Below are 25,982 nucleotides of genomic sequence, written 5' to 3'. Positions count from 1 at the left end.
AAAAAAAAAAAAAAAAAAAAAAAAAAAAAAAAAAAAAAAAAAAAAAAAAAAAAAAAAAAAAAAAAAAAAAAAAAAGTAACAAGTGGAATTGAGCAAAAGAGAAATGCGCATCGTCGTACTTGATCGAACTGAAAAGACAAAGGGCTAAACTCGTACTTTCACCAGATGTGGATGCCCTATATAAACCAAGCGTGCATCCTTCAGAGACCACGAAATTTAGGGTTCTTGGCCGATCATGTTACAGCGGCAACAGTGGTAGGTCAAATTAGGGGTTATCGATATGTTGATCTAAGAGATTGGTTGAGATGTGTATCAATTTCACGGGACTGGAGTTTGACTCTTTGGCCAAATTTATATGCCATAGAGATGAATGCAGCTCCCTAAATCATCCTTTCAGCCTCTTCACCCATGTTCGCTACGGCGTAGTCTCCTTGTGAATATCTTTGTGGAGGCTGATACATCATTCTTCAGTTCACATTTCTTTCTGTATTATCTTTTAATTTGGTTTTAAGGGTTTAGATCATTGTTTTGGTTCCGAGTAGTAATTCAGGCAGCCCCTCTGCAACTTTCAATGGCAAAGGTGGCGTTAAACTGCTCGTAGATCGAATCGCTTTTGCTCTTCAGACTTGCTGAGATTTCCTTTGAAGCTGGTCTAGTAAGCATCAGTACATATTCTAATTGATCTTTTTTCACTTGTTTTCTGGAATAAATTTTGACCGATTTCTTGTCGATGTTCATAATTGTGACCGATCTTTCTTCACTCGGCTAATTAGTGATTTGAAAGCTAGAATTTACCGAACGTGAAGAAATTATTCATTAGTCACGAACTTTGTAGAAGATATTGGAAATTTCAGTCAATTTTAACTTTGTTTTATGGTGCAATCAGCCCTAAAACACATTTAAGATTGAACGGAAATTATAGATACTTGTGTTTCGCTATCATCTTTGTTTGACTTGCCGGTGAAGTTTGTGAACAATGAGTGAAATAGAAACATACATGAAATTGAGCTCGTAGAAACGTCCTTCTCGGCTGAGTTCGTCCATAAGAACAATGACCTTGTCAAAGAAGTTAAGGTATTGGAGTTTCTTTGAAGTCCACAACAATTAGAAACTAGATTCAAATAAGCTCTAAAATGAGGTCTTCATAAAAAAGTCATATCTTTTTTATAAATATTAAATTTTTAAAATACAAAAAATAAATAAAAATTAAATTTAAATCTCAATAACAGAAAAAAATTAGTATTTTTGCAAAAAAAAATTCAACCCAAATCTTTCATATTTATTTTTTTAATTTTCAGTTTTTTGTTCTGAAGCAACAATATTAAATAATTCAAAACATTTTAAAAGATAAAAAAAACATATAAAAGTTAGTTTAGTTCCTCAAAATTTGTAGAGGATTGTTGGGTGAGGCTTCGGAGAATGATCATCATGAGTTTATAAATAAATATAAATATATCTCGTTGGATGATGAAAGTCCTACATCGGTTAATTTAGGGAATATTCATGGGTTTATAATCTAAGAATACACTTTTCATCGGAGGCCTTTTGGGAAGCCCAAAGCAAAGCCATGAGAGCTTATGCTCAAAGTGGACAATATCATATCATTGTGGAGAGTCATGTTCGTCTAACACGGACAATATCATGTTATTATGGAGAATTGTGTTCATTTAATATAGTATGTCATTTCTTAAACTTAGCTCCGACAATGAATCATCTAACAAGGATTTCGAGCATCACCTAATGATCACACGGGGATCTTGAGAATTGCCTAATGATCACAGTATCCATCAAATTACGGCTGTAAGTTTAGAGCATTAGAGCACGACTCTGATTACAAGAAAAAATTGAAAATATTCGAACACAAAAAAGAAACGAAATGTTATCGCGTTCTGTTCAGTCATGCAGTGTCTCAGTATCTATTGCGACGATCACCATGGCTCTTACGAATGTTAGGTTGAATGGCTCAATGACCTGACCTAGAGTCACGACCTCATGTATTTATAGATGTGTATAATGAAGATTACATTCTAAATCATAGATTTGGTAACAATCTAGTAAATCACTAGATTATCTTACTATACACAAATATGATTTATTCTACGTTTAACAACCAACACTATCCTACTCCAATTTCTTCCTCGCTATCCTCTTTCTCCCGATCTTCTTTCAACCTTGCGCGTCGCTCACTTATTCAGCAGTTCCAGGTACAGTTACGCGCCATTTCTATGCTCTTATATTTCTGTTTGGCTTCAACTCTAGCGTCTTCTCACAATGCGTTTGCTTCTATTTCTTACTGATATTCGATTTCCTTGCTTGTAAAGGTAAAGGATGGATAGTGGGCGATTTCTGTGTCTAGAATGCTAAAGTGAAGGCCGAGAACAATCGTATCTACCGACGATGTCGGCTTGCAAAATTGTAAGTGGACTACTAGTTGGTCTGTTTATTACTATGTTGAATATGGCTGTTTAATGCAATGCCTTCGCAGTAATGTTTGTGCTGAAATGCATGTGTTTGTTGTCATTATATTGATTATTTTTTCTGAGATTCTCATTCTCATTTAATTTCCAATGGATGCTTCCTACAACGGATTAGCGCAGATGAATGAAGGACGATTATATAGAACCTTCTGAGCTCAGAAGTGAAACTCTATGTTAATATTAATAAGATCACTGAAGTTCTTGAATCGATTTTTTCTTGCCAACATTTATTTCTGAACTCTATTTTTTTTTTTTCAGAGTTACCTTTGTCTCTCATGTTCTAGTGTGCTCCCCTCCTAGCTACTGCTATTTCAGTTTTCGAGCTTGTTGTTATTCCTGATATATGATCCACTAGTATTCTATTTCAGTTCTTAAGAATTAATGAACTGCACTGGTAGGTTGTAACTTTAGATTGCTGCTGGTTGACATCGTAGTAGATTTTGCTGAGACTAAGTTTCTCAAAATTCATACAGCTTCTCTCTCTTGTTAAATGTGTAGCGATGTGATTTACTAAATATTAAGAGCAGAAGTGTGGTGAACTCGTCCTTGTCCACACTTAATATATCGATTCGGTATTTAAATAGCCTACATCTTAACGATGATATGCGCACACAGTGGACTTACCACATCTAGGTCTAGTTCACCTTATCAAACCATTGCTCATCAAATAAGAGTCGGTTGGCAACCAACGGGAGCTTACAATTCGTTTGTTCTGTTCATCTGACATAAAAAATGTTTACTGTGATGTTTAAGCATTTTGTTCTATGCCGGTAATGAATCTTGGGGCTTTATAACTTTGATTATGGGGATGCCCAACATCTTCTAATTTTTTGTTTTTATACTAAAAAGCCTAGTTGGGCAATTCAATTATTGCAGGTTGGATATGTTCTATGTTCAAAGTGCAAGGTTTTCAAGCATGTTACTTTCCCAAACTACAGTGATGGTGTAGAGATATTTAGTGTAGAGATCATTGTTGAATGCATGTTCTGTTGGAAACGGCATTTTAACCTATCATCTCTCAGAAGGAGATTCCATCGGGCAATGGGGGCCATGCTCATGTAACTATTCATTAATTGACTTGCTAACCTTTTCTTTTTCTCTATACCGATTTGTTTAAGCACCTCTTCCTCTCCAATTTAGTTCTTGGTAGAATCTATTAGAGCTTCATTCAATTCTTTGCAATTAGAGACTTGTAGGGACATCTTCATTTTTGTAAAGTTTGATTTATCTTCTCTAATTAAATGATTTTGGTTAGTAGTATTTCAACTTATGTGCTTAATGATAGAGAGTTAAAAAATATATAGTCCTTGTATTACGTTCTTTGTACCACTTGGCCTCTATAGTTTTTTTCTGTAATGATTTGATACTTATGTGTCCTGAAACCATTTGTGTATATATATATATGTATACATATATACATTACACACTTTAATTGTGAGATTATTCAATATCTAGTACAATTGAGATGCGATGATTGTACTTATTTAAGTACTGTACTTGTTTCTAGCATTCGTTTCTTCTTCTCACCATTTCTAGCTGAAAGTCTCCTTACATTTTGTCACCATGTTGCACCTGAAAGATATCTTGCCTTTTCTCCCATATTTCAGAATGTGGAGAAAATGTAAGATATCCTTCAAATGAACAATGCCCCTTCTCCTTTCTAACTATGTTGATGAGATACGGTCATTCTGCTAAAAGATTTTAGCTGCATAGTTTGGATCTCCATTATGTATGGATATAATATATCTATCATTTTGTTTCAGATGTCATTTCTTTGTGAAGAAAATCTAATGCTAATCTTTCGTATTTTTTTTTTCTAAAGTTCAACAGCATTTGAAACTTCATCTGATATTTATTAGGGACTTTCTGAATCAATCTTCTCTGCATTTGAAGGAAACTATCTGCCATTTCCTCCTTTAAGGAGTTCCTTCGTCATTACCTGATTTATGTAATTGGATTTGTAGCTTAGGTGGGTCATGGTCTACTTTTTTGAGTTCAGATCACCTGTAACAGCATTTTTCTTCAGTTTATTAATTCTGTTTCTTGTATGATGTGAATGTGAATCATGTGATGGTGTTGTGTCAAGAAAGTTACATCCATAATTCTGTAACAGCAGTAAATCATATCGAAATAACTTAGGAGTGGATTAGTTTTTGTGGAAGCAAGTTTGATTCCATTAGATAAGTAAGAATTCCTTCTAATTAATTGTTTTCTTGATGAATTTCCAATGAGGATGAAGCCAATGAAAGTCAAGCCAACACATTTAGATTGACTTGCAATTTATTTAGCATAGTTCAAACCACGGAGTTTGTGCATTTTAGATTGATTACTCAATCCTTGATTAATTTAAGAAGCGTGCTTAACAACCTTTTACAATTGTTTTCTCAAAGTCAAATTATATGCATTATTTATCTATCCCTCCATTATACTTTTTCAGGGACTTTGCTTAGCGGCTTACATCTCCAAGCCTGAGTGGAAATATGATGTGGCAAAGGTTTAAAGAAAATTTCCAAGAAGTTCAACTTGCAGGTTAGCCACACTTCTCTGACTGTATAGGCTTTTTGATGGGAGACTTCATAGGTTTATTAGAATAAAAATTCCTAACTCACTTGAAACAGTTGGCCCAAAATGACCCTATACTCGATAGTAGTAACCAAAATTGCTCCAAAAATGAAAACAAGCTTTGTGGGTATGATGGTTGGTGGAAAGGTGAGTTGAAAATATAAACTTGCTGCATGTTTTCCTGTCATCTGGCCAATATTTGAGGCTATTGTTTATCCACTACGCCTTAATAGCTCCAATAAGAAAATGGGGGGAAAATAATGCATCTTTAGATGAATAGACAGCTGAAAATGTACAATGGACAAATATTCAAGTTTCCATGAATGCGCAAACCTGATGACAAAAAGTTGTATGTAATGAAATCAACCTAATCTACTTTGCACCTATGATTTTGTTTGAAAAAGAAAGAAATGAAATGAATTCAATAGCTTGGTTTCCTCTCATTTTTTGAGGCAATGGGTGGTTGAGGATTATGGTATGGCACATTCTTTTAAATGGCCACTCCTCCAAAGCAATTTGGTGAGATGGAAATGCCGGCTTTTTTAAAAAGTCTGTTTTTTCTAATTTAGCTGTTTTTTCTAATTGTGATGGAAATGGCACAAGCGTGCATGTTAGAGATATTGTCTTTTTTGACTTTTTAAGTTTTCTTTTTTGAACTATTCTTAAGATTTTTAAAGCGCATCTACAGTGTTTTATTAAAAGAAAGATTTGAAACTTTACCGGACGAAAATTAGATGGTATTTGTTTTCTTTAGAGCACTAAACAGCCTACATGGGCTTATGTGGAAAACACAAACCACACGAATCCAAACAATTGTCTGCCACCACATCCCACTTTGAAACATCTTAATACAAACCCAACTGCCCATTATAAATTCTACCATCCAATGGTTAGCCTTGGGAAAAATTCTTCCTTCCTTTTTAGCCTTCTCTAGAAAAGTCTTCACCATGATCATATTTACAAGTTTTCTCGTTTCTTGTTTTCTATGTTGCCTTTCATTCCCCTGGAGAAAATGTACAAATATACCACTAGGTTTTTAATGTTTTGTATAAATACTTCAAAAAATCCTTAACACCTTAGTTAAAATATTTTTTTCCGTCCAAATTTTAAAAATAAATTCAAAAGAAATAAACGTGGGTTCATCAACACAATTTCTCTTTTAGTCGTTTTTTTTTTAATGATATTAAAATACAGTATTGTTGTACCTAATACCAGCATTAGCCCTGTAGCTTTAGCTTTTACTTGGTGAACCAATACCAAATTCCCCAAAAGCTCTTAATACTATTAGTTAACTAGCAAATTGTCGTTTATCCACAATAATAAATAATAATAACAATAGTAATAATATTATTAATAACATTGTGGCTATGAAGGTCTCAGGAATTGAAGGTGGTGGGAACGAGCAATAATAAATGTGATAAATTAATCAAAGTAAAATTAATAGCATTTAATTTGTGAACTTAATTGAAATGCATGAATGTTATCATATAAAACTATATTAATATTTTGTTTACATATCCTTATAAAATTAATATATTTCATACCAAAACAAATGAACAAAAACACAAATAAAATTAAAAGAATGTGACTAACCTAGGAAGCATCCTTCTCATTTATGTTTACCAAACACTTTTGAGAAGGTGAGTCATTGAACCCTATGCCTTTATCTAATTTTGTTTGGTTTTTTCTATTTAAATTTGGGATTTTAAGATGCATTGGCTTTGAAACCCTTCCAAAATTAGGGATTTCTTAAAATACTATGGTTCATGAAGCCATTAGGCAGGGTTTTGTTAGTCTTCATTTTAATTATGCGTTTTATTAGTAATTTTTTTTTAGACCAAGCATAGGATTCTAAAGCAATCTAAATTGAATGAGGTGTTCTAGAAATTGTTTTAATTGTTAACATTTTATTAAAACGTGTTACTAATAGATTACTTTATTGCTAAATACTTTGTCAAAAAGCACGTTGTTAATAGTTTGTACTACAGAAAAGCATTTATTTTAACAAAGTAATTTTTTTTTTTACTTATGTAATAGTTTGTACTTCAATATATAGAAAGTATATAAGACATCAATGCTTCTATGGAGGAACTCACAAATTCTCTTTGAAAATGGATTACATTGCTTCCATGAAAAAGGTGAAAAATTACATGGGAGGATTTGTATAAGACGATCCTATTTACAATTTCAGAACTTCTATAATTCTTTCTTTCCTTCCTATGAAGATCTACAAACAAAGCAAAATGAGGTAAATTTCTCTTATTTTTTTCAATTGGTCATTACATGTTTTTGTAAATTTTCAACGACAGAGATGAACAGTGAATGAATATGCAAGAATGCTAAAGGAATGCGTGAGTATGGTTTTTTTCATTCTTTTTTTATATTTTTTATTTTTTAAATGTTATGAAGGATTTATTTATTATGTGTTCTGATTCTTCGCTCTATATTTATGCCCTCCATATTTTTCCAAGTAACAACTCTGTCCCTGTTAGGTAATTTTGGCTTTATGAGATATTTTTTTACATGCTAAAAAATTTAATAGCAGCATATAGGAAGTTAAATAGCCAAGTATTGTTCTAGGATAAAAATAAATTTTTGTTTATTTAAAGGCAATTTGATGATGCTCCTTATTTCATGTTTCTTATTTCTTAGAAACATTAGTATACTCATAATATTCTTAGCACTTTTTAATCATAAGATGCATATTGAATATTTAAATTAAAAAATGTCAAAATAATCTGAATTTTTTTTACTAAAAGCATTCTCTCAATAGAAATTTCAATTCTTTTTAGTCTCCGACCTAAATTATTCCGAACTAAATTATTCAATTTAGTAGTGAACTAAAGCTGACATGTTGCCACTTTAGAGCTTGATTTTTTTATTATTATAATTTAATATATCCATATAGAGACTAACATGATAGGACAAGATTCTTATGAATTATACTTAACGTGTATTTTTATTTTTATTTTGAAATGAAATACTCAAATCCTCTTACTTCACAAGTGATGGGGTATGTTATTGCTGAAATTCGATTAGGAGACGAAAACAAGCTCATTCTCGAGACTCAGGTATGTCTATGTTCCTTCTTTAATGTTTAAAGAAAGACCATTTCTCTGATTGAACAAATTTTTCAACATTAGTTTATGACGATCAAGATTAATCATTAATCTAGATTATGGTTCATGTTGTTGTCAAAATTTGGTTAGGATAATGTGACTAACTTCCCTTCCGTAATTGTTGAACTAAAAAAAAAAAAAGAAGTTATATTAGCTCTGGATCATGTCGTGTGTTTAGGGATGGGTCAAAGCTTTATATTAAGAGGATATATTTGACCCCCTAGCTTTGTATATTGGCATAATCTGTCCATTCGGAAAATTTAGGGGACGAATTGGAGGAGAAAAAAAAATCTTTCCACTTTTTCTTAGAAGTTTCTTAATCATAAACCAACAGAGCAATTGCCCTCTCCTTTTTTCTTTTATTAATTTAATTATTTATGATTTTGTCCTTGCTCGTAGTTACGTTTGAACGCAATTTGCATTAGGGATAAAAGCATTATCTTTTAAATTTGATTATTCTTTATGGGGTGTTTTTGTTGGGTAGTTTAGTTGGGGCATATTGGTAGGAATTAATAAGATACCAATAAGGCTTAATTAAAGTCCACTCCCACCCATTAATTCTTCCTCTTTCATTTCCCTATTTATACGTTGTGTTGATGAGCGAAGAGAATTAGGAGACAGAAAAGAAGTAAACCAACACTCAAGAAATTTGCCGAAGCCCCAAGAGAGCAATAATTTCATAAAGTTTAGGAAGAGAATAGGGGGAAAAAATGGCATGGAAGCAGAGTTATTTGGATGTGATTTTGGTTCCTTCAAGCTTTCTCTTGTTTCTGGGTTACCATGCATGGCTTTTGTATAAGGTTCGAACTCAACCCTTCACTACCATCGTTGGAATTAACAGCTCTGGTCGACGCTACTGGGTTTCTGCCATGATGAAGGTACTTTCTCTCTCCTTCTCTCTCTCTCTCTAAAGATATACCTAGCTTACGGTTCCTACTTTAGTCTTTAAGTTCGATATAACAGGTGAGAATAGGAAATTTGAATCTTTGATTGAGAAATGAAATATATGTTTTAATCCGTTGAGTTATGTCCTAACACCTTATAACTTAAGATATATATCTAATTTCCAAAATTTTCCAAAACTTTGAAGGTAAATTAGAGAAACATCTTAAAATTTTTAACTTATCTTTGAGATCCAACATCAATTGGAAAGAAGAACGAATACTAGCTAGGACGTTGGGTCTCGAAGCGGGTGGATTGTGAGATAACAAATGCTAGTGAGTACACTAGCCCCAAAGGGGGTGGATTGTGAGATCCTACATCGGTTGGGAGGAAAATGAAACATTCTTTATAAAGGTGTGGAAACCTTTCTTGGTAGACACGTTTTAAAAGTCTCGTGGAAAAATCCGAAAGAGTAAATCTAAAGAGGACAATATCAGCTAGCACTTGGACTATTACATTTTTTATATAATTTTTTTAATCTAAAAGATGGGTTCTCTTGTCCTCCAACCTAAGATGCATGTATTCTCATTGAAACTCAAATAGAAGATTTAGTTTCTTTGGTTTATGAAGTATCTAAGAATAATTTGTATTTTGTTTCATTTTTATCATTTTAATTAACTCTTAGTATCCATTTGAACATAATTCAACAAACGGGTTTTTGAGAATAATAAATGTGAATAAAGTAAAGTTTTCACTTACAAAATGTTAGACTCATCCATTATTTTAGTTATGCTGTGTATATATATATATATAGAGATATGCATGTATATGTATATATGTATATGCATATATATGTATAGATGCATGTATATGTATATATATGTATAGATGCATGTAGATGTATATGTATCTATATATATAGATGTATATGTATATGTATATATTATATGTCTAAATTTTTATATACTTTTATTGGTTGATTTTGTTGGTATATTGGGATCCAACTATTTTTAAGTTTGGTACCCACAAAATCACACTATTTTATTCATACAAGTATCCTTGGTTTTCATCTAGGGGTTGCATGTACAACCCACTGTTTTTTATTTAATTAAAAATTAAAAAAATTATTTGATAATGATTTTGATTTCTATTTTTTAAATCAAAATTTCTTATTTAATATTCAATAATGCTTTGCTAAAAGATGAAAAACACAAAAAGAGAAGTCGATAATGCTAGCTTTTTGTAATAATAATAATAAAAAGAATAGTTATTTCTAGCGATTTAGTTTTGTTTTGGAGAAAAGAAGAAAAAAAAAATAAAGGTATTATTAGTAAAATAATACACATAAATCCAATGTAAATAAGAAGAAGAAACAAAAACTTTATGAAATATATTTTTCAAACATTCATTAAAATGATGATTTTGTTTCATGTTTAGGACAACGAGAAGAAGAACATTCTTGCTGTGCAAACTCTAAGGAATGCCATTATGGGGTCAACTCTAATGGCTACCACCTCCATCCTCCTCTCCTCCGGCCTCGCCGCAGTTCTAAGCAGCACGTACAGCATCAAAAAGCCTATCAACGACTCGGTCTTTGGCGCCCATGGCGAGTTCATGATGTCTCTAAAGTACGTCTCCCTCCTCTCCATCTTCCTCTTCTCCTTCTTGTGTCACTCCCTCTCCATCAGATTTATCAACCAAGTGAATGTTTTGATCAACACCCCACAAGACCCGTCGTCCCCGGTCAAGCCCGAGTACGTGTCGGAGCTGTTTGAGAAGGGGTTCGTCCTCAACACCATTGGGAATCGTATCTTTTACTTGGCCCTCCCTCTTCTGCTTTGGATATTTGGACCTGTGCTTGTGTTTGTATGCTCTCTTACTATGGTGTCTTTGCTCTATAATTTGGATTTGGTTGATTCTGATGCTCACAACAAGAAGACAAAAGTAGAAGCCAACGCTAATATTCCTAACCAAACCTTTGATGTGTAGCCATTTCATCAAAATTTGGGCCGACACTTTCTTGCTTTGTTCTTTTAAAGCCCCCTTTTCCCCTTCTATTGAATATTAAGTTGATGGGATAAGGTGGCATTGGGAAATTCTTCACTTTTGTGGGTTAGAATTTGTGTAATTTTGGTGGAACTCAAGGTGTGATTTGCAAATTATGGTGTAATATTTGGAATAACTTGTAAAGAATAATATTTTTTTTAACAAAATTAATTTTCCTGTAAATACTTTTAGAATTAATAATTTAAGAATGCTTAAGTTATAAATATTAATTTTGTTTGGTTTTTCTTATAAGAAACAATATAAAACATCTCAAGTCTACCGTTAGTAGATATTGTCCACTCACCCGTTATGGTCGACCTCATGTCTACTTGGAGAGGTTTTCATGTCCATTTACAAGAAATGTTTTGTTCCCCTCTCCTACCAAGGTGAGATTTCACAATCCACTATCTCGTTGGCACACCACTGGTGTCAGGTTCTGTTAGCAGTAAAGTGGTTGAATTGATATATATCTTTGTTTGAATTAATACCTATCTATATAGGTATATGGTTAAAAACTATTAATTATTATTTTCATAATGTAAAATTATAAGTAATTAACTTTACCCTGATTAATGAATTTCATCTTCCATCTCTATATAACCAATATATCTGTGTGTGAATATTTAAAAATAATTAATTATTAATATTTTAAAAATTATGACGGTAATAATTTATGTCCATAATTGGTTGATTAGGGTAAAGTTAGTTCCAAATAATTTAAAATTATGAAAAGAATAATCATTGCAATGGGACTAAAATAATAATCAATTGCTTTAAAATGTAGTCATAAATATAATTAAAAATTCATATTTAATTGCAATGGGACAGAAATAATAATAATAAAATATAATCAATTGCTTTAAAATGTAGTCATAAATAAAATAATTTATTTATTTATGACAAGGACGGTTGAGCTACTGGGCCTGAAGTGTGGCCCATTATATAAATGGGCCATTCTTAGGGCCGATTTGGATCCAAGACAAAAAAAAAAGGATACTAAAATTAAAACAAAAATATATATAGCTTTATTTTTATCATTTATTTTTCCATAATAATAAATCCTAATGATTTAAGCAAGTTGCTCGTTCAGTTTATTTATGCATATTATTTTAATTTCTAGTAATTTTTAGAAAAATATTTACTTTCTTTTTTCTGTATAAATAAAGGAATGAAATTCTGTTATTAAATTATATAAATTTAATAATCTAATAATTTAGATCCTCTTCGATAATTATTTTTATTTTAGTTTTTAAAAATTAAACTAATAAATATTACTTTCACCCTTAAATTTTTTTTTATTTTTTGAAAAATAGTCTTCTTTTTAAAATTTAAAATTTCGAATATCACTATGAAAATATATAACAATTGCTATTATTAATGACACAGAGATTAAATAAACCCATTAAGCTGCCAAATTTCCTTCCCAAGGAAGAAAAGGAGGAGGGGTAACTTGGTAATTGCCAGTGTAAAGTTAGGTATGACTAGAAAGAAAAGAGAAAAGCTACATAAAGTAACAAAATTAAAATAATAATTATTATTATTAAAAAAAATGAAAGTTTTATAAAAAAGAAAAAGGGAAAAAGGTTATTTGTGAAAATTAAAAACCCAAAAGTTAGTGGGAAGGGATCAAAATGCAAAATAAAGCCACCAAAATGGTTTTTTTTATTTTTATTTTTTAAATAAGGATAAATATCAAAATTTTAAAAAATTTCTAAACTAAATTCAACAATATATATATATTAAAAATATAAAAAATTAAAATAAGCTAAATTCATTTAGAAACTTTAAATGGAATCTGAAATTATAAATATTAAAATAAATAAAATTTATAAGTACATTCATAAATCAAAATTGAAAAAATAGGGACCAAAATAAAATTTATAAATCCAACTCGTGTCTAATGTTTCTCTCTTTTATTTTTATTTCGGGAAAGTTGGTGTCGGTCCCTTTCAACTTTTATTCCTTCATAAGGAACCTTGCCCTAATTCTTGCATTTTTAGGGTTTTAGTGTAAAGTTGCAATTTCTTTTTTATTATTATTATTATTTTCATGCTTGATAGGTTGATTTATTATTTTGTCATATGGGAATTTAGGGGATTATTATTATTATTATTATTATTATTATTTAAAAATAATGCATGCCCGAATTTCACAATCTCGTTACGATTTTTTTAAATTTTTAGATTCTTTATTATTTTATTAGTGCATGAAGTCGAGTCCATAATACTTTTTTGGTGAAGTTTAAGGATTTAGAAACACATCGCCCAGTAAAAAATACTCTACAATTTGTCTAATCAAGTAAAAAACTACTCGAAATTTGAAAAATATTTTTAAATCTTAAAACCAGAAAATAAAAAGAAAAAAGAAGAAATAATTCTTCTTTTTCATGGGACAACTACTTGCTTTCCTTCTTTTACAAAGATGATAAGGCTTTTTTCGCTAGGGTTTGGATGCCCCTTTTCTAACATACATACATACATATACATACATACATACATACATACATACATACATACATACATACATACATACATACATATATATATATACATACATACATACATATATCTATCTATATATATAACATTACCAACTTTAATTCACAAAACAAATTTCAATATTATATTTTTCCGACCCAGAGAATATTCTTATTTATTATCAATTTTATATAAGAAATTTGTTTTAAAAAAATTACTAAATATAGTTCAATATTCGATAAGATATTAATTTTAAATTGATTTTGAATCATTTCAATTTCAATATTGCTTTTTGTATTTTTTTTTTTAAAAAAATTGTTGTATTTTTAATTTTTTTTAAAGAAATTAAATGTAAACATAAATTTTATAAAAATGTTATATAATTGGAGAAAAATTAGAGCAATAATAAGCATTTTGAAATTTCTGGACTAAAGGAAGGTACGGACGGTCAGTCCGGGCAGGTGGGTTAAAATTAGGTAAATTACTTTTAAAAGGACAGTCAGTCTGTGCAACTTGGCAACTGGGGGAGATTATCGAATCGTAGATGAAAGTCAAATCACTATATTATGTGGTGGGCCCCACTGAACAACATGGCATATTCTTTTCTCCACGTGTCAGCTTTCTGATCCCCTCCCAGATTCTCCACCACCATTCCAATCCAACGGCTCTCCGCTCACCTTGTCCAGCCCAATTGCTTCGCTGCTAAGTTCCCGTCTGCCACCTATACTCTCTCGCCTCATAAGATACACGTCATCCAACAGTTTGTCTTTTTTAACTTAATTTTCTTTAAAATATATATATATATTATAACAAATCGTATTACTTTTTAATTATCTTATTCTACGCTCATTCAAATATGATTTTTATTCATTTATATATTTTTGATTTATTCCGTACAATTTAATAATCAAAAAATATATTTATTTCTTATATTAATTAAGAGTATTAAAAAAAATTCAATGACCCGAAAATAGTTAATCAACTCGACCGAACAATTAAGTTGGGTTTAAAAAATGTCCAAATCCAACCGAACCTAACGAAAGAACACTTTTAGTATTGAGTCGGGTGGCCAACGGGCCATCCATAATAAGACACCATCACCAAGGGCAGTTTGGTCATACAGCCACGTCAGACATTTTAACCTCATGTGCCGTCCACTTAGGTTCACAGTGCCACGACACCTTTATGAAAAAACCTTCCCTTCCCTTCCCTTCCCTTCCCTTCCCTTCCCTTCCCTATATATCTCCCCAACACGCCCTCTCTCTCTCCCCTTTTCTCTCTCCTCCTCTCTCTCCGCCGTATGAAGCACAAATCCTCTCTTTCCGCCGCCGTCCGCCGCCAAATCCGGATCATTCTCCTCTCCCGACGACAAAAACATGAAGCGCAGCGCCTCCGAGTTGGCTCTTGAAGAGCTCCTCGAAACGACAGCCATCGCCTCTCCAGAAGTCATCGACGCCGAGGCCGACGACGAGTTACAAAACGACAACGTTTTCAAAATCGAACACGAAGTCATCTCCCGGAGCCCTAAAAGAAGCAAGAACTTCCAGGACTCCGCCGATGCTTGCAGCTTCTTCGGCGATATCGATTTCAATTTCTTCTTGAGAAATAATCGGGTTCGTAATCGCCGATCTTTCTGTAAATCGCTTGAAATTAAAAAATAAAAAAATAATTATAATATTTTATTTGGTTTATCAACTTTAAATATTCACGTAAGGGTTATGTTAAATGCATGAAAATAGAATATATTTTAAAATATAAAATAATTTTTAAAAATTTTATTTAAGTTCATGCAGCTTTTTGTTGTTGTTTTTTTATAATTAAAATAAATAAATAAATAAATAAATAATTGAAAGCTGCAGGAGATAATGGACGCGATTGCTAACTGTGGAGGTGGGGTGGCGGAGGGTCCTTTATGGGCACAGAATCTCACACCTAAGCTTTCGACCATTTCAGCCACTATAGATTCCCAGTCTTCTATTGGTAACTCCATTATCTAATTTCTCTTAGCTTTAAAATTAATTTTAAAAAATATAATAACTAAAAGTGAAGTAATTTTGTATAGATAGGTTAGAGATCTTCTCGATCCCGGGATCCATACAGCTTAGGGTTTAGGGTCGTTCTCGTAAAATTTTTCAATTTATTTTTATGAGAATTAGAATGAAACTTCCCCACGATAAGTTTAGCAGATTTATTTTATTTTATTTTCTACCATGATAATTATTTTTTTTAAATGATAATTCTCGATTGATAAGATATTATTCAAATAAAAATATTATTTTCTAAAAAAATATAATAATATTAACATAGTTTTCAATCAAATAATCTTGGGTGACGAAGAAAAAAAAAAATTTAAGATATAGTTGAAATAGATAAATATATAAATTAAAATGAAATGATGTCAAAATTATAAAAACTAAAAATATATTTTGGTTAATCAATTATAATTGTTAATTAATTAGATTTGGATTAATATAAAAAATATTATTAATAATTGAAATAATAAATAAAAAAAAAGGTAAGAAAAAAGAATGATTCCAAAATGGTTGGTGTGGACAGTGAGCAGCCCAACATCAGCCAGCAATTTGATGGGCAGAGAGCACCAAAGAGGCGCCAACAGTGGGTCCTCCGAGGATCAATCCGACGATGAGATTGAGGCTGGGTCTTGTGAGCAGAGCAATGACCCTCTTACTTTGAAGAAGATCAGAAGGTGCTTCTTCATTCAACTCACTTCACTTTCATTCTTCTTTTCCTTTCATCTTCTAATCTTGGCCTGCCTCTTGCAGAATGATCTCTAATAGGGACTCGGCTAGACGATCGAGACGACGAAAACAAGCTCATTTGGCTGAACTCGAGAGTCAGGTATGTCGACAATATCTCTATTGGTGGGTGTATATTTAATAAGAAATTTGAGTTGGGTTTGGGTTCGATCCAATCTAGTTTTAGGGGAATTGTGAGATCCCATGTAGGTTGGAGAGAGGAACAAAACATACGTTGTAAGGGCGTGGAAACCTTTTTTTGACAGATGCGATTTAAAAATTTGAGGCTGACGGTGATACGTAATGGGTCAAAGTGGACAATATTTTTTAGCGGTGGGCTTCGACTGTTACGAATGGTATCAGATCCAGTCATCGAGCGATATGTGAGCGAGAACTTTGGACCCCAAAGGGGTGGATTGCGAGATCTTATATCGGTTGAAGAGAGGAACGAAACATTCCTTTATAAGGGTGTGGAGACCTCTCACCAATAGGCACTTTTAAAATCGTGAGGCTGACGGTGATACGCAATAAGTCAAAGCGGACAATCTTTGGAATCCATGCAACCCAATCCCAACCCATATCCTATGGGTTGGATTGATTGAGTTTTTTGGATCATTAGGTTTTTTTTAACACCACTGGGAGTGGTACCAACCTAAGAACTCGAAAGTACTGTTAGCATTCATTATTTTGATTTCCTCAGGTGAAACAGCTTAAAGTAGAAAACGAAACGTTGTTCAACCAGCTTTTAGATGCAAGTCAGCAATACCGTGATGCCAATACAAACAACCGAGTGCTTAAATCAGATGTAGATGCAATGAGAGCCAAGGTACTAAATTCTCTTACTCTCCTTACACAAACGAGTTTGAAGAGAGCTCGAGAAAACAAAATCGATTATATCACATAAACCTTTTCCTTTTTCGATTGAAGGTAAAGTTAGCTGAAGATACACTCGCTAGAGGCTCAATGACCAGTAGCTTGAACCAGCTCCTACAGAATCATTTGAGCACGCCGCAGCCGCTAACCGTGCTGCGGCGGATGTCGAATATCCCATTGCCGCTCGGTCTTCCCGGAGACGATGTTTCTTATTCCGGCGTGACAATGTCAAGCCAGAATCCAGCCACCCGGCTCGCAGAAACTGGAATGGCTAGTGAGGCTGTTAGCTGTGTGTCTGAGATTTGGCCTAGAAATTAGCCCTTTTATCATGTCATGTGTTTGGCTTGTATGATAGAATTCAGACTCTCTGTTGTGCTGTGTCGTTGATTTTAGACTGCTCATTTGCTTGTGTTTGGGTCCGTATGAATAGCTATTGATATAAACGGTCGAGCATAGAATAGCTATATTGATATCAACTGTCGAGCATAGAATAACTATTGATATCAAACCGTTGAGCTACGCTCGTGTTGACACTCAACATAGAATAGCTATTGATATCAAACCGTTGAGCTACGCTCGTGTTGACACTAAAACTTAGAACACGAAGAACACAACACTAAATTCATATAACAAGAACAGAGAAGGATGCAGAAATTGGGGGGGTATTATTTCAAGTTTTGGTTTCTGAACAAAGATAACACCAAAATCACAAGATTTTTCCAGAATTTTGGATTGAAAAGTGAAAAAAACAAGAACAAATCAAGAACATTTCACACCCATCATTAATTCAAACTCACCAAAATCAACTTTCCCATCCAAATTCACATCCACAACACTAACCATTTTCTCAATCTCCCTAATCCCCCACCCTTTATCCAATCCCAAACATTCAAGCACTCTTTTCAGCTCAACCGTATCAATGAATCCATCGCCATCCACATCAAATATCTTAAAAGCTTCCCATAGCAGCTCATTTCGTTTCCCTTCCTCCTCCATCTCTCCGATCACCTCCTCCACCGCCACCTCATCACCACCGCCATCCGCCGGCAGCTCAAACCCTTCCTTCTCTTCTTCACTCTTTATCAGCCCCAATTTCTCCACCACCCCCTTTGCTTTTTCTTTCTTGATTCTCCCATTTTCCCTCATTCCAAACACTGTAATCAACGCCCTTAACAGCACGTCGTCGTGGATGACTCTGCAGGGACTCGGAGCACCGCCGTCAGCGGCGGAATCCGCCGCACGGGATCGCCCACCAACTGTTTGTAAAAAGTCCCCAATGAATCTGGAGATACCCATTTGGTGGAAATTGTTTGTAGATTGTGAATGGGAGTGGGGAATTTATGAGCGATGGAGGCGATTGAGAGCTGGCAGAGAAATAATTTAGAATTGGGGATATGTGGATCAGATGCGTTGGATTGAAGCTTTAAGAACTGTAATTTGGCGCTCGGTGAAGGAATCGGGGGGACAGGATGCGCTTGTTTATCGGCAGTACCATCGCGAACAGGAAGCAAGGATTTGAAAATTCACTGCAAATACAGCGCAAGGATTCGTAAATTTACACCAAATTCTGCTAACTCTGCGTTGGTCAGTTAAACCTTCTTTATCAATTTAAACCCTAATTTTTTTTTTTTTTTTTTTTTAGTTTTAATCAATTTAGACCTTCTATATTATGGTTTAATTTTAAAACCATCGATTCATTTGCTAAAAAGAAATTTAATTCAAAATCAATTTAGATCCCACATGGGTTGCGAGGAGAACGGAGCCCACCTTATAAGAGAAACTTCTTCTTAGCACACGCATTTTAAAAACCTTGAAGAAAGCCTGAAAGGAAAGCCTAAAGAGGATAATATTGGCCATCGGTGGGCTTGGGTCGTTACAAATGATATTAGAGCGAGGAGCTTGAGCCTAGTAGAGGGGTGAATATGAAGCGATGTGCCAACAACGAGGAGACTGAGCCCTGTAGAGGGGTGAACATGAAGCAATGTGCCAGTAAGGACGTTGGCTCCGAAGGGGATAGATTTGGTGGGAGTCCCACATCGATCGGAGAAAAGAACGAGTGCCAACAAGGACGCTCGGTCCCAAAGAAGGGGGTGTATTGGGGATCCCACATCGATTGGAGAAAGAAACTAGTGTCAGCGAGGATGCTCAGCCCCGAAGGGGGTGTATTGTGAGATCCCACATCAATTGGGGAGGAGAACGAAACATATCTCTAGCAAACACGTTTGTCCATTACATTAAGAGTATTAGTCTATGCTTTTCGAAGAAAATTAAAATTTATTCTTTATAACTTCAAAAATTAAAATAAATAGTTTTTATGGATTGATTTTAAGATTTTTATAAATTATAAAATTTAAAAATGAGTACTAAATTTTAATTTTATTCGAATTATATAGACTAGACTATAATTTAATATATTTATTAAATTAATAAATAAATGATGCATTAAATTAAATTTCGTGTATTAAATTTATAGAGGTTGAAATTGAGGCTTTATTAAATATAAATAACTGTTATCAAATTCTAGTTTACCGACATGGATGTCTCTCCAAATATATTAAAACATGATTATTATGAATTTAAATTAAGAAATTAATTGGACGAAAAATAAATAAATAAATAAAAATCTGCAACGTATCTGGGCATTTATTTATGATGTATTATTGGTATTTAAAATTATTGCATGTGTATGTTACACACTTTGCAGAAACCGCGTTCCCAAGCTGTATTAATTATTGCATTATTTATTCTAATTTTAATTTTAATCTCAAGTACTCTCCATGCATTTTTCTGCTTAAGCCCATCACGTGATGAAAAAATAATATTAATAATAATAACTAAAAATTTTAAGCTAAATTATAAAAGTTTAAATGATACTTGTGATATCCCACGTTCGTTAGAGAGTGTATAAATCGTTTCTTAGTACATGTGCAGACGCGTTTTAAAAATCGCGAGACTTACGGTGATAGTAATTGGCCAAAACGGAGTTAAGTAAAGGCTCTAAAAGAGGTTATAAAAAGTGTAGTATGAGTGAGGAAGATTGAGAGGAATTGGATTTAACTTTAGATGATTTGTGTGTTCTCAATGGCATCATCTCTGAGCTAGAGGTGATCGAGAGCGAGTATAAGGGTTTTAGGTCGAATGGTGACAGTGATAAATAACAAGTCAAAGCGAGCAATATTTGTCAGTGGTAAGTTTGGGTGTGTCTGTGAGAACAATGGTACTCAAAGGAGATGGATGGTGAGATCCCACATTGGTTTGAGAAGGGAATAAAATATTCCTTACAAGAGTGTGAAAACTTCTCCGTAGCAAACATGTTTGAAAACCATGAGGCTGACGACAATACGTAACGGGTCAAAGTAGACAATATCTACTAAAAGTGGGATTGGGCTATTGCACATGTGCCGGGGAGGGGAAGTGGGTTTGGTTTAATTCCTCGGGCTTTCCATGTTTTTTTCCCGTTCACTCCATTCTTAGCGTATACTCGAGGACAAAATTACCCATAGTAGGAATTTTTGTTTGAATGACAAAAAATAATGACACTCAATATAAAGATGGGTTGATTATATTAGACCTGTTATACAACTAATTTAATCACATTCTTTTACTAATACTAATTATGAGGATTAAATGGTAATATTCTAAAAAAAAACATAATTGCCTAAAAAGGGAAAAAAAATTATGATGAAGCCAAGGAAATTGTCTTATCGAGTAAAGCGAGTGCCACGTACGAAGATTTTGAAGACCCAGTACACGTGTCAGCCCCGTTGGCAACCTCCGGGCCGTTTATGTTTTTGCCCCTATAGTTTCCTCAATTTAGAAAATTGTACTAAAAAAGCGAAAAATAAATATATTTCTTCATCATCATCTTCGAACCGCGAAGCGGTGCAACGTTGCACGTTTTTCACGTCAAACACAAAATCGCTGGACTGGCGGCAACTCTTTCTCTGCCTCTTCTGACTTCGGAATTCGGATTGGTAATTGGAATCCATGGCGGCTCTGAAGCTTGCGAGCGTAACGATTTTTCTAGCTTTAATTGTTTTCTCTGTCGCTGCGGACGTGATCGTCGATGGTGGAGAGGATGCAATTGAAGTTGTTAGAGAGGATGGTTCTCAATCCTCTGTGCTTAAAAAAGAATTGGAGAAACTCAATTCTAAGATCCGAGAGCTTGGTGAGTTTATCGTAGTCTATTGCGCATTTGAGTTTGTTTGATTGTTGAGAAAGCGTGGGGAAATGTGGCGGATGAAGTATTAGTGCGAACTTTCGTATTTTGATGAAGCAAACTTAATTTGGAACGGTTTGGGAAGTGTTTATTTATTTATTGGCTGTTTTGATTCTCTTTTCCGCCGAATTGATGTTGTTTCAACTTTCAAGTTGATTTGGTATTTCCAAGCCGGGGGGATTTTCAGAATTACGAAAGCGTTTCTTGTGATTGAACGAAGTCCACCCTGTTCTGGTTAGAAACCACGAATTCCACCATAGTTTAATATTGTACACTTTGAGCATAAGATCATATGACTTTCCTTTTAGTTTTCCCGAAATGCCTCAAACCAATGGAGATAGTATTCCTTGCTTATAAATTCATGATCTTCTTCCTAATTAGCCAATGTGAGACTACTTCCTTTGATCGAAACATTACTCCTACTACTCTCTTTGATCGAAACATTACTCCTTCTCTGGAGCCCTTGAACAAAGTACCCATTCAACACTTGAGTCACCTTTGACTACATTTTTTAGGCTCACAACTTCTTTATGCAACACTTGAGAATTCTATTGGTATGGTTAAGCTAAGGGCATGACTCTAATAACAGGTTAGAAACCATGACCTTTACAATAGTATGATATTGTCCACTTTGAGCATAAGCTCTCACGGCCTTCCTATTGGTTTTCTCACAAGGCCTCATACCAATGGAGATAGTGTTCCTTATTTATAAACTCATGATCTTTCTCATAATTAGCGAAGGTGAGGAACGATTCTATTTCTGAAGAAGATTTGTCACTAATTTTAATGTGCTTTCCATGCGTTTTCTACCTGCTTTTAAGTTGGTTGACTTCGTTCCCCGTCTCTTTCGTGTATTGAGAGGCTCGTTTTTTGCTATTTCTGCAGAGGTCCTTATCGATGAAAAATCACAGGAATTGGAGAAAAAGAATGAACTAATATCTCAAAAGGATGAAATATTTAGGGACAAGTCAGCTAGAGTTTCATTTCTGGAAAGCGAGATAGAATCTCTTCAGGTTGGCTTCAGTATTTATCTGGACTGAAAAATCCGTACTGGTATTTGTATTATTGCAATTATAGAGATTGATTTCTGATACTAACTGCCTCATGTAACCTTTACTTCACTCTATTCTCTTTTTGCATAATTATAATTTTGCATCTAATTCTCATTCGTGCTTTGAGTAGAGAGAAGGGAAATTACATGTTGAGGAAACAACTGCAAAGGCTCATTCACGTGCTGGTGAATTAGAGAAGCAGGTACATACGATATAGAAATCATGAACATAATGACCATTGTAATTACAGTAAGCACTCACTCTGTCTGTCTATTTATTGGTCTTTTCAGGTCAGTGAACTTAAAAGAGAACTAGATGCTCAAAACAGAGAGAAAAATGCTCTGGAAGCACAATCAAATGAAGCTGAGAAGAAGATGCATGATGTTATTTCGACACTGGAGAAAGTAAGTTGAGCGCATTTGTGGAAATATGTAGATTTGAATCTGCAGCCTTTTGCTGTTCATAGTTGGCAGAGAGGAACTGTTTTCGTTTTCCCTTAGTTGTATTCTCAGTCTTTCAATTTTGATTTTGTTACAGCTTCAGAACAGTAATGAAGAACAGAAGAAAAAAATTAAGAAACTCGAACGTGCACTTAAAGTGGCTGAGGTACTCTACTGCTAACGTGCATTTTATGGAATTTGATTGTTCCTATCTTAGAAATTTTCTTGTCTATTCTCAGGAAGAAATGATAAAAGCCAAGTTTGAGGTCACTTCAACGACTGAAGAGTTGATGGAGGTAAAGCTTATTAATCAAGTTATTTTGTTCTATCACCATGCAACTAAATACTTGTTATCTTATGCATCCTTCCACATGGTCAAATAATAGTTGACTATGTGATTTCAATAAAAAATTTCATGGGGGTATTTAGATTCTAGGCGAGGTTTAAGTGGCTGTATGAGGACTCTAAAGATAAACATTTTCTGCCTCAATTTCATCATTCAAGTTCTGCCCAAAATCCAATAAAATCTTCCAGAATTATTTTATTGATCCCAACTGTTTCTGGAGCTCCTCTTTCATTTTTGTATCTGGTTTCTTATGATATCTAGAAGAAGAGGGATCTAAAAATAGGTGAAGAATGAAGGTAGTGGGGAAGGAAGAAGTGGAGAACGGTGGGGAGTGAAAGAGAAAAAGATGGGGAAAAGGGGAGGGGGAGGAGGAGAGGGTTTTGGAAGTTAGCAAAGAAAGGGAGTTCAGTGTAAAAATAACAATGAAATGACTTGTTAAGAAAAAAATTATATTATATAAAAGAGTCAAATGAGCATTGACACATCAATACTTGACAGGTCCATCTTGCTCTTTGTTAGTGTTACTTGACACAGTGATTTCAGAGTTCAAGTCAAAACACTTGAGATGTTAAACAGTTAATTTTTTTGGAATTTAAGAGCCAAATAGAATTCTAACATGTGATGGGGTTATGAATGGAATGGAGCTTGGCTGAATTTTCACGTAATTCATTATCAGGTCCACAGTGCATGGTTTCCACCATGGCTTGCTTCATTCTGGAACAAGCATGCAAAACCTGCAGTGAATATGGTGATGCAAAAGGTACCATCTTCTGGTTTCTTGAGGTTATTTGTTGATTCCCTGTGAATAATTTATCTGCATCATATGCACCTTCCATCTGCGCATCTTTGTTACTTTAAGTTCATCAATGCCTTCTTTTTCTAATTGGTTGCAGATGTGGGTGGGAAAGACACATGTGGAGAACTGGGTGGGACCCCACGTAGAACCAATTAAATCTGTGAGTTTTTCTTAATTTCTGCTTTTGTATTTTCTTGACATAGAAGCATAGCTTAGTAAATTAAAATCATTAGAGAAAGTATTAAATTTTCTCTGACGTATATTCTTCTTGAAGACTTTTTAAATATTGTAACAATTATATATTATCAATTTCTATTTATTGTCTTAAATATCAAACCTTGAGCTTAAATTTTGATCTTGATCTTTTTATGTTTCAAATCGTTATAACAAGCTGTTTTTTCAAGTTCAACATAATATATCAAATGATTTATTATGTTTACATGCTTACTCGGACTATGTCTGTTTCTGTTAAGTACTCTGTACATTGCAGAAACAATTTGGGGGGGCGAAAGGAAAAACGTTGGGTGTGTTATAACATTTTTTTAGTAACTTCTTAAACTGCAAATAGAATAGTTGGAAGGTGTATAAAATGAGCTTAGAGATTTTAAGTAAAATTGATTTTGTAGGTTTATTGGTTAGGCAGTTAATAATTGAAGGTTATATTTTATATTTATTCTAAAGGTACAAACATAGGGGTTATTGGGTGAGTTGTACTAAGACTTTTGTAGGCATTAGATACCTGAATGAACTTTTTTACTTCCTCCTTGCTAAATGCAGAAATGGATCCCTGCCATGCATGAACGGTGGTTGGTGGTGAAAATGAATTCTAAACAGCATTTCGAATTGTTATGCAAAAGAATTTCAGAAGCTTACGAGGCTTCAAAACAAGCATTGACTCCACATATTATAAAAGTACAAGAGTTTGCCTATCCCTACTTTCAGGTATATATCTTGTAGTCTTCACTCTGCTTGTTAATCATCTTTGTTCCTCCTTTATATCACTCTTTTCGTTTATTTATTATTTTATTTATATTCTTTCTTTTTTCATCTTCCTTTTTGATGGGGGATAGAAAGTAAAACTGATCAGTGAACCATATGTTTTTCATGTCGCTACTGTGACAAAACCTCTTGTTGACAAAGTTTGAGTAGCATTAAATTCATACACACAGGAGTTAGTGCATGTTTGTGGAAATTTTATGCAATCTGAAACTACAAAACTAAAATTGGTGGTTTTTCATGGTTGTAATTCTGGATATTTTGAGAACATACTTTTCTATTTACCGTGACTTGATAGGAAGTGGTATTCGTTTGGGCAATTATGGTGACATGAGTCCCTTGATTTCGGTCTAGAGTTTATGGATCCAAAGTCCTGTATGGACCTGTTGTCAGGATACCAGTATTTCATGAGGGGTTTTATTTAAAAACAACTATTGTTAGGTCAAATATTTTTCTAATTTGAAGCAAAAGAGTGTACAAGGTTAGAGTCCTTTTTATTATTAACATTTTGAGGTTTGATTGATCACCTTCAGCACCCTCTTTCAAAAGCATGCTGAGTCTAGAAATGTTGGAAGATCTGCAGATCCGTATTTTCGTCGATGCTTTTAAATTTTTTCTGCATGCTAGTTAGAATATCTTGCATCTTGATGATATTTTCTATCTTTTCTGAAATAAGTTGGATCTTTACTTCTACATACATGTTTTTGGAGTTTCGGTATTCATATAAAGTCCTAATTGGCTGGTGAGATGCCAACTGTCTACAAGACAGAGTAAACAAACATTTATAATTAGTCTGGAGTTCATAGTGCTATTTTTCTAATTCCTAAAATCTCATTTTTTCTGCAATACCTGAAACTGAAATTGTGTATATTTACTTCCAAAGACCAGTTAAATTAAAATAACAGAAGAAGACGATTATTAACCCCTCCCCCCCCCCCCCC

At 33.6% G+C, this 25,982-nt stretch overlaps 4 protein-coding genes and 1 non-coding gene across 7 annotated transcripts in view; 4 read left to right on the top strand and 1 right to left on the bottom strand.

The window, feature by feature from the left end:
• Window positions 1-548: 548 nt before the first annotated feature.
• Window positions 549-672, top strand: LOC111496654. The gene has a single exon (XR_002720495.1). It is a non-coding gene; the product is annotated as a small nucleolar RNA snoR77 (small nucleolar RNA).
• A 7,611-nt stretch (window positions 673-8,283) lies between these two features.
• On the top strand, window positions 8,284-11,253 carry LOC111496310. Its single transcript, XM_023146718.1, has 2 exons — window positions 8,284-9,036; window positions 10,478-11,253. Exons 1-2 carry the CDS (start codon window positions 8,869-8,871, stop codon window positions 11,027-11,029), a joined length of 720 nt encoding a protein of 239 aa, XP_023002486.1. The 5' UTR covers window positions 8,284-8,868; the 3' UTR covers window positions 11,030-11,253.
• A 3,541-nt stretch (window positions 11,254-14,794) lies between these two features.
• LOC111496270 (basic leucine zipper 9-like) lies at window positions 14,795-17,668 on the top strand. 2 transcript variants are annotated; one of them, XM_023146658.1, is made up of 6 exons: window positions 14,795-15,176; window positions 15,423-15,543; window positions 16,120-16,270; window positions 16,347-16,422; window positions 17,020-17,145; window positions 17,247-17,668. In XM_023146658.1, the coding sequence occupies exons 1-6, from the start codon at window positions 14,940-14,942 to the stop codon at window positions 17,508-17,510; spliced, it is 975 nt and encodes a 324-aa protein (XP_023002426.1). In that variant the 5' UTR covers window positions 14,795-14,939; the 3' UTR covers window positions 17,511-17,668. The 2 variants fall into 2 exon arrangements, with proteins under 2 accessions (XP_023002426.1, XP_023002425.1); XM_023146657.1 differs by having other exon boundaries at window positions 14,808-15,176; window positions 15,417-15,543.
• Window positions 17,669-17,835: 167 nt separating this feature from the next.
• Window positions 17,836-18,735, bottom strand: LOC111496334 (calmodulin-like protein 2). The gene has a single exon (XM_023146749.1). It carries the CDS (start codon window positions 18,486-18,488, stop codon window positions 17,952-17,954), a length of 537 nt encoding a protein of 178 aa, XP_023002517.1. The 5' UTR covers window positions 18,489-18,735; the 3' UTR covers window positions 17,836-17,951.
• A 2,291-nt stretch (window positions 18,736-21,026) lies between these two features.
• The window catches only part of LOC111496236 (coiled-coil domain-containing protein 150-like), an 8,258-nt gene continuing 3,302 nt past the window's right edge, over window positions 21,027-25,982 (top strand). The window contains exons 1-9 of one of the 2 annotated variants that reach the window (XM_023146610.1): window positions 21,027-21,360; window positions 22,297-22,424; window positions 22,594-22,665; window positions 22,754-22,867; window positions 23,001-23,069; window positions 23,143-23,199; window positions 23,926-24,009; window positions 24,143-24,205; window positions 24,823-24,987. In XM_023146610.1, the coding sequence (XP_023002378.1) occupies window positions 21,180-21,360; window positions 22,297-22,424; window positions 22,594-22,665; window positions 22,754-22,867; window positions 23,001-23,069; window positions 23,143-23,199; window positions 23,926-24,009; window positions 24,143-24,205; window positions 24,823-24,987 (933 nt within the window). In that variant the 5' untranslated portion in view covers window positions 21,027-21,179. The remainder of the gene's footprint in view (window positions 21,361-22,296; window positions 22,425-22,593; window positions 22,666-22,753; window positions 22,868-23,000; window positions 23,070-23,142; window positions 23,200-23,925; window positions 24,010-24,142; window positions 24,206-24,822; window positions 24,988-25,982) is intronic. The other variant, XM_023146611.1, reaches the window with a different exon arrangement.

The sequence above is a fragment of the Cucurbita maxima genome, unplaced genomic scaffold, assembly GCF_002738345.1.
Source record: "Cucurbita maxima cultivar Rimu unplaced genomic scaffold, Cmax_1.0 Cma_Scf00022, whole genome shotgun sequence".
NCBI lineage: Eukaryota > Viridiplantae > Streptophyta > Magnoliopsida > Cucurbitales > Cucurbitaceae > Cucurbita > Cucurbita maxima.
The sequence above is the reverse complement of the archived record's forward strand: the minus strand, read 5'-3'. Positions and strand labels throughout refer to the sequence as shown.